Source organism: Arachis stenosperma, chromosome 9 (assembly GCF_014773155.1).
Source record: "Arachis stenosperma cultivar V10309 chromosome 9, arast.V10309.gnm1.PFL2, whole genome shotgun sequence".
NCBI lineage: Eukaryota > Viridiplantae > Streptophyta > Magnoliopsida > Fabales > Fabaceae > Arachis > Arachis stenosperma.
In genome coordinates, this window is record NC_080385.1 from 27234370 (window position 1) to 27242652 (window position 8283).

Consider the following 8283-nt stretch of genomic DNA (forward strand, 5'->3'; position numbering starts at 1 on the left):
ATGAAATTCTCCCGAAAGTGCAGCGAACACTATGAAAATAATGGAATTCACTAGGAGTACGACGAACTTGCCTAAAACTACAAAAAAAAAAAAAAAACAATAAAACAAAAATATCCTAATATTTAAAGTTAAAATAATTTGTTTTTAAAAATAATTTTTTTTAATTTGTTTTAGAAAAAGATCTCAATAACCAATGTCATGACTCATAAGGCCAATCAATATTCAAACCCTTTGCCTCAATAGTTAGACCAGTTCTGTGTTTTTCAGGCATATTGCCAAGTTATGTGAACGGAAACACATGGCCATAAACATCGAATTGTTATATTCAAGCATAGAAGTCTAGAAAGAACTATTTTAATGTTCTGTCTTTTATCCCTAAAAACATCAAATTGAGAAGCAAACTACTGCTAACATTTTTGCATTGAAATTCTACGGAATTGATTATTTATAGTATACAATATTCCCATATCCGTATAATTGACAGTAAAGTGAACAGTGGCAAAGGGATGGGGAAAAATCATGCTACAAATGCATGTTAATTCCAAGGCCATCATCAATGCTATTTATCTTCTGAATAAAAAACATCTTCTCTCAAACAACATTAGGAAAGAACAATAGGTTTGCCACACAGCTGCTCCAACTCGGTTTCTAAAACTTCGTACAAATTTGCTTTGTTCCGTCTATAAATCCAAACTTTACTCCCATGATCCCAATCAAACCTTGAGGGGCCACTGCATAAGATATGGATTTTTGTTTAGTTAGGTCTTAGAGAATGTATAAAATGTACAAAGATGTCATTTTGTTTTATGCTTAGATAGCATAGCAACATTCTAGGAAATTAAAATATCACTTAACGATGAATGCATCTTGGTGATGATTATAACTGCAGGAAAGGAAGATGCAATAATTGTAAGATATTATCTCGTATGGAATTCGCTGACTTGATTGCTTCGAAAGTTCGGATACACTATTGGATATGTTAAGATAATAGCATTTATACATGTAAACTATGAACAATGAATCTAGTCACTAATCTCAGTATACATCAAGAACGGTAAATTCTTTTTGAAGTTAGATAGATAAACATGTTTAAATGATCTTTGGCATAAACTTTCACTATGTTCCCACACTCACTAGTATCCAGCTAAGGAGCAATTTAAATAATTGTACAGTGCTTCATGAATCATGAATTCTCCCATCTCTTTGTAAACATGTTAATATACAAATGGCTTCAATCATGCAAATTTTCCTCAATAAGTGCACCATCATTAGCACTTGAGACAATACATTTGAGAAAAAATATTATATTGAATTTTTAAGACCCAATTTCCCAACTAATCACATTTCTTTAGTTATTTCTCATGTATAAAGACACCCATAGAAATATATGTATGGCAAACGTATTACAATGCATAACTAACATAGTTTGGTTATATATCTACTTGTAATCTACCATATGAACACTGATGTAAAGCATAGTACAACATTTTAAAAAGGATTGAAAGTGCACTTGATTGAATACCTTACAGGAGAAGACAACCAAAGTTGCCTATTTGGTGTTTGTTTGTTCAAGACATAGGTGCCCAGATTGCCAAGTTTTACAGTCAAAACATCATTCTAAAATGAGAAGCAATGTCAAATCAATCAACAAAACACCCAAGCAAGAAGCAACTTGTTAGAACAAATAGATAGAAATTAATTAGGATCATTAAAATAATAGTACAAAAAACTAATTATTCAGGAAAGACCAAATTGTGTTTTAAGTTTTATCCAACAAAGGGTGTTCATCACTCATCAAGTTATAAATGAAATAATTTGAAACAATTGCAGTTACACCAAGATAACTATTAACAGTTTTCTACACTTTAATCTTTTAAATACAGAAGACTTCCATGATACTTCTTTTTCATAATCAGTCCCTTATATATCGTTTCAATATAATAAAAAAGCATACCCACCCCATAGTCTATGTCAAATCCATCAACTTCAACATCATCTCCGTAATCCTGCCAAGCAACAAGAAACCAGAACAATAAAATCTTCATTTGGAACTTTAGATCATATAAAATCAATGTTTTGGCATGTTGACGTACCAATTGGAGCTAACATTGCTCTCAAATGAAGCACATTCGACCTAGTTTTATCAAATTTGCAAATTTATTAACATAAAGCAAATGCTAAGAATACCTCAAGTTTCTCCTGTAGGCTATGTATAGTGGAATCAGCAAGCTTGTGAAATTCACCCTCCTGCAGTAGAGAACTGCATTCACATTAATCAGTAGCAAATTCCATCTCCACCCACGTTTAAGAAAAAAATTAACAAAAAACAATTTTACAACCATTTCTTTCAACACTAACAGATCCCATCTCCATAATTGCTTTCAATTTCAAAAGTAATGTATATTAAAATTAGCCTGAAATTTGAAACAAAAATAGCCCCAAACAAACAAACAAACAAAAGTTTTAACTATTTCAATTGTCTCAGGGAATCAAACAGGAAATGACAGGAGCTGAACAAACAAAAAAGGGTGGATGACATACCGGTAATCAATGGCGGCAGGGCCCTGAGATTCATCTAGAAGTTTTGAACTGCGAGAACAGAAGGTTCTGGAAGAAGGTGATAACGGCGGGGGTAGAAGATGCGCGTTGTGGCACAATTTACCAAAGATTTCTGATGAAGCTTTAACATAGAGAATCCGGAAAGAAGAAGGTGAGAATTGCGAGGAGGACCTAGAGAGACTTGCTCTTGCTCTCTTCAGAAGCAACTTGGTGGCCATGGTGTCTCAACAGTGAATCTTGTTTTCACTGTGTTCCCAAATGAATGGAAAAAAAATTCCCAAAAATGGGCTTCAAGATCCTAACAGGCCCGAGTAGTATCCAATTCCCCCCAAAAATAAGATCCTAACGCCGTCAATCCAGTGAGCAACGGGCCGGAGAGAGCTTAGCGGTAGATTGGCTGTGAGAGGAGGATCTTTTTCCTTGAAAAAAGGAGGCCAGGAGGGGGTAATTAGTTTTACATACAATTTATATAATCCTATTACAAATTAAATCAATCAGTTTTACATACAAACACAATTGCATATTTCATATTTGCATCAATTTGTCTCTTGACTTTCTTCTAAACAAGGTTGCGAGAACTGGACTAGTCAATAAACCGATGAGGTGACTGGTTTACTAGTTCAGTGATTCAACCGGAGGTTCAATCAGGTTTAACCGATGTTTAATCGGTTTAATTAAATATTAAATAAATTTATAAAAATTTAATATATAATTTCAAATATTTAAATTCAATGATTTCTAAACTAATAAAAATTAAAATTTCACAATTTCACATAATAAATTGTTCATAATCTATCATTAAAAGCTCATAAACAACTTCAAACATCAAAGTTTATAACTAAAAGAAAATCAAAATACATATGAATGACAAACACATAATGTTATACTCCCGAAAGAAACAACATTAACAAACTTTTAACTAAACAAAAACACTACTCATCACAAATCATAATCATCATTAAGTGTTTCAATATCTCCATCATAAATAAGTAATCTAAAGCCACCATCTTCAGAAGTACCATCAAAAGAGGTCGTATTTGAAGACTCAATTACAAATTTACAACACCAAAAAACATTTCAATATGTAATTTATTAACACTCTGAAATAAAAGACTAAACAAACAAGTTTTACGAAAAGAAAAGACAAATAAGCACAATTTCAAATTAAGTTTTCAAGGTCAGGAGTCTCTATAGAAAGAGACATTGTCAAAATCCATATGCATGCAAATATCTGAACAACAGTCCTAGAGAGTAAGCAATTCAGATGCAGGCTAAACAACTCATTCAGGAATTACAATTGTACTGAAGTTTGCTATACCTTACACAGAGAGCACATTTAGAATGCCAATAACTTTATCTATAACATTGTAGCTACAGTACGTATTAAACAGAAAAATAATAAACTACTATCGATCAATATACCATTCTTTCTAATATTTTTCAGTCTTCTCTAGTTCTGTTTGGTAAACATAACTGCAGCATCAATATAAAGAACAAGCCAATCAAGTAAAAAACCAAGGAAATTAACTCAGAGAAACAACAATTAACTCAGAAAACAAGAAGCTAAAAATACCTTCCAGAGCATAGAGCACAGAGGCGAGGGAGCGGGAGCACGATGGACACACGAGACGGAGCGCGGCGAACTGGATGAGGAACGAGATGGAGGAGATGAGCTTGAGTAGTGGCGACTGCAGAGCAGGGACTGTGCGACGGAGGAGACGAGCGGCGACGTGATTGAACAGTGGGGACGGCAACTGGAGCAGATTCGAGGGCGGCGGTGAGTGCGGTGGACGTGTGTTTCGGCGATGGAGAAGGCGGCGGGTGAGAAAGGGGTTAGGGTTAGGTTGGAGTCAGAGAGAGAAAGGGATAGGGGTGGGGGTGGGGTTCTGAGTGAAAGGGTAATAGATGTGGTCGCACGAGCAGAGACAGAGGAGGCACAAGGCCGAGGCAGAGAAGGCAAGCCACGGCGGAGCTAAGACGGCAAGGACGAAACAGAGGGAGGCGCGCAGGTGGACGAAGCAAATGCGAGTAGCGACTGGCGGCGCGGAGACAAGGCGGTGACCGTGCGGTAACGGTGAGTGAGATAGAGAGGTGAGAGTGTGAGATGCTGAGGCTGAGAACTACTGCCTGAGTGTATGCGCTTCTGTGAGAGAAAGAGAGTGATTGAGTTTGGGGAAAGGGAGGGGGAGCTGTGGGAAATTAGGCTTTTGTTTTTGGTTAAACCCATAGTTAAACCGACTCTAATTGGTTGTTGGATGATCGAGTTTCAGTTCCTTCGTTCATTCTCTTGGCGACAGGGATTACAATACCACCGAATCCGTCGTAGTACCCATCCTGCTCCTACTTATTTGGGGTGGGTAATTATTCGTTTTGTATTGGAACAGATTTTTAGTGGGACGAATTTTTGGCAGGGACAAAATCGGACTTAGAAAATACTCGTCCCGATATATATATATATATATATATATATATATATATATATATATTGTATTATATTTAAATTTTTACTTTAATTTATATTATTAATGTGATGATGGTTATATAAGTTTTAAAATTTAATTTTATTTATTAGATTTTAATAATTATAGGGGTGGATAGGGGGCGGGGAGGGTACCCATAGGGGCGGGTTAGGGTTTAGCGTTTACTACTCGCGGGTAGAAGTGGAGCGGGTTCTATGCAGGTTGTTGTACGGCGGGGCGAGGTTGGGTAGAGCAAAAACCCACCCCTACCCGCCCCGTTGCCACCGCTACTTGGCGATCCTATTCAAAACGCTACAGACAAGGTCGATTATAGCCTCTACCACAGAGACTCTAATCTCCCCGAAAATCAGCTGAACTGGTGTCTCAAGAAGTCCCCAACGAAAACGTGGATTAGCCGTCTAAGAGATGTATAATCAAGCTGGCGGTTCGCGCTTTCCAGCCACGTATTCACACGAACCCAAGTAGACACGGGTGGTTGTCAGGCACACTGTCTTAGTATGATGAACAGAGTTGATTGTCACTGATCATCCTATTCACCATGTTGAATAACGAGTATTCATGTTAGAATTAAATCAAACATGGATCGAAGAGAAACAGTAATACTTTTATTAATTCATGAAACTCAGTAGGGCTACTCCCCTCAACCTAGGAGGTTTAGAAACTCATACTGATAGGAAATACAATGGTAAAAACGAAAATATACTGAAATAGATGATTAAGTTGCGAATAACATGAATCTAATTCCTTAAATACTGAACTAATGACTAGTAAGGGTAAAACAGTCTTTTTAGTACTAAAATTCACTTCCGGAGCTCACTTGGTGAGTGTTTGGGCTGAGTTTTGATGAGATTCACGTCCTGTGAGGCCTCTAGGGTGTTGAACGCTGGCTAGGGGGTCCCCTCTGGGCATTTGGACGCTGGTCTCTCCTCCTTCGACGCTAGAAAGCTCTAGAAGTCAAATCTCTATAGCCATTGAGAATGCTCCATTTGGACCTTTTTAGCTCTAGAAAAGCTCTTCTGAGTTCAATGAGGTCAGATCCGGATAGCATCTGCAGTGTTTTCTTTGTCTCTGAATCAGACTTTTGCTCCAGCTTCACAATTTCGGTCAGAAATTACCTAAAATTGTACAATAACACACAAATTCAAAGTAGAATCCAAAAATGTGAATTTAACACTAAAACCTATGAAAACTTAATAAAAATTAAACAAAATATACTAAAAACTATATGAAAACTATGCCAAAAAGCGTATAAAATATCCGCTCATCAAACACAGATGCACAGAATATAGAAGAAGCAAACTCCAACTAATCTCATAGAAATAGAACAGCCCTAATATAAAAGAAAATTTATTAAATTCACAAGGTGAAACTAATTCAACAAACTAAACAAATTCTTTCAATAGTGCGAGCACTCTTAATTTCACCCTACTTAACCTATCTTAACTTCATTTAATTTCTATTTATATTAAATTAACATAAAATATCCTAATCACAAACTTTATTACACTAATTTAATTAATAATTTGATAATAAAATACCTAACAAAATCCTAAACTAACAAAAAATTTGAAAAAACTAAAAAAGCTAAACCAAACCCTAATTACAAACTTCATTACACTAATTTAGTCAATAATTTGATAAAATACCTAACAAAACCCTAAACTCAAAAAAACTGAAAAAATAAAAAAATCTATACCAAATCCTAATCACAAACTTTATTACACTAATTTAATCAATAATTTTATAACTACTTAACAAAAACCTAAACTCACATAAAAATCTTAAAAAAATAAAAAAATATGTCAAAACTACTTTTGATGGTGGCTGCAGGATGGTAGAGACGTGGTGATGATAGGAGGCGGCAGTGATGGCGACAACGACACTAACACCGATGGCAGTGACCATAAATGCGAACAGTGGTGGCGTTCCTAACGCCTCCAGCAGTAACTGATATTTTATACGATTTTTGGCATCATTTTCATATAGTTTTTAGTATGTTTTGTTTAGTTTTTATTAAGTTTTCATAGGTTTTAGTGTTAAATTCACATTTTTAGATTCTACTTTGAGTTTGTGTATTTTTGTGCAATTTTAGGTATTTTCTAGTTGAAATTGAGGAGTTGGAGTAAAAGTCTGATTCAGAGACAAAGAAAGCACTGCAGATGCTGTCCGGATCTGACTTTCTTGCACTCGGAAGAGCTTTTCTAAAGCTACAGAAGTCCGAATAGAGCGTTCTCAATGGCTATGGAACGTCCAACGCCAGCCTCCTGCCCCCTTTCAGGCGTCCAGCGCCCAAGGAGTAGAGACCAGCGTCCAAACGCCCAAAAAGGACACCCTAGCCAGTGTTCAACGCTCTAGAGACCTCCTAGCACGTAGATCTCATCAAAGCTCAGCCCAAACACTCACCAAGTGGGCCCCAAAAGTGGATCTTACCACTAAAAAGACGTTTTACCCTTACTAGTCATTAGTTTAGTATTTAAGGGATTAGATTTATGTTATTCGTGGAACATACGAGACTTTATATAAGGGATTAGATTGGATGACCGCGGCCATAGAGCGTTTGATCTGAAGCAGAGGAGATTGATGAATGCAGCCATACGGCGTTGATCACATACAGCCTACCATAGAAGATATCATTCACAAGTAAAGGAGACAGTAATACCAGAGTTAATTCAGAAAGACAAAGTAACTCTAATCCGTAACCATCTTTTTATTACTGATTCCATTTAGTTTACAAAGTATTTTATCTTATTCCTTTCATGTCAACCTAGTTTAGATCTCACAGATCCAACAACCTCTGATTCGCCTGACTAAGACCTATACACATGAAAATCATGGTATATTGTTCATTCCATATAACCAATTTAATAACTAAATAAGCACATGTAAAAGTTCATCTTCTAATAGGAAAACTCATTTAATTAAGGCATAAATGTTTATTCATATCGTTTTAGATCACCTATTGTTGTTACACAGTCTCATAAATTTTGATGTCTTTATTGTACAGTTAAAGAATCATATAATTTACAATCTCACATTATCTTGCAAAATGAAGGACAAGGTAGTACATTGAAATATGAATCATTCCTTTTAGAGCTTATTTAACATACAAACTGATTTTTTTTAAAGAACCCATAATTTACAGGTTATTTAGATATCAAGGATCTAGTTTTTCAGTGCGAGCACTGTGGTGCTAGGTTCTGGTATGATGAATGAATTGATCGATATTATAATTCAAGAAATCCTA

General features: G+C 35.8%; 1 protein-coding gene across 1 annotated transcript; it reads right to left on the reverse strand.

Annotated features, from left to right (window-relative positions):
* Positions 1-226: 226 nt before the first annotated feature.
* On the reverse strand, positions 227-4876 carry LOC130947706 (frataxin, mitochondrial). Its single transcript, XM_057876407.1, has 6 exons — positions 4133-4876; positions 2542-2978; positions 2188-2260; positions 1959-2006; positions 1523-1617; positions 227-731 (listed from the first exon to the last, which is right to left on the reverse strand). Exons 2-6 carry the CDS (start codon positions 2775-2777, stop codon positions 602-604), a joined length of 582 nt encoding a protein of 193 aa, XP_057732390.1. The 5' UTR covers positions 2778-2978; positions 4133-4876; the 3' UTR covers positions 227-601.
* Positions 4877-8283: the final 3407 nt, after the last annotated feature.

Bases quoted from the DNA above. Each gene is read 5' to 3' on its own strand.
- LOC130947706 (XM_057876407.1), bottom strand. From the start codon at position 2,777: ATGGCCACCAAGTTGCTTCTGAAGAGAGCAAGAGCAAGTCTCTCTAGG. The intron at 1,618-1,958 runs GTGGGTATGCTT...TTCTCATTTTAG, and splicing joins GATTTGACATAGACTATGGG to AATGATGTTTTGACTGTAAA. The intron at 732-1,522 runs GTATTCAATCAA...TATCTTATGCAG, and splicing joins TGGTTGTCTTCTCCTGTAAG to TGGCCCCTCAAGGTTTGATT.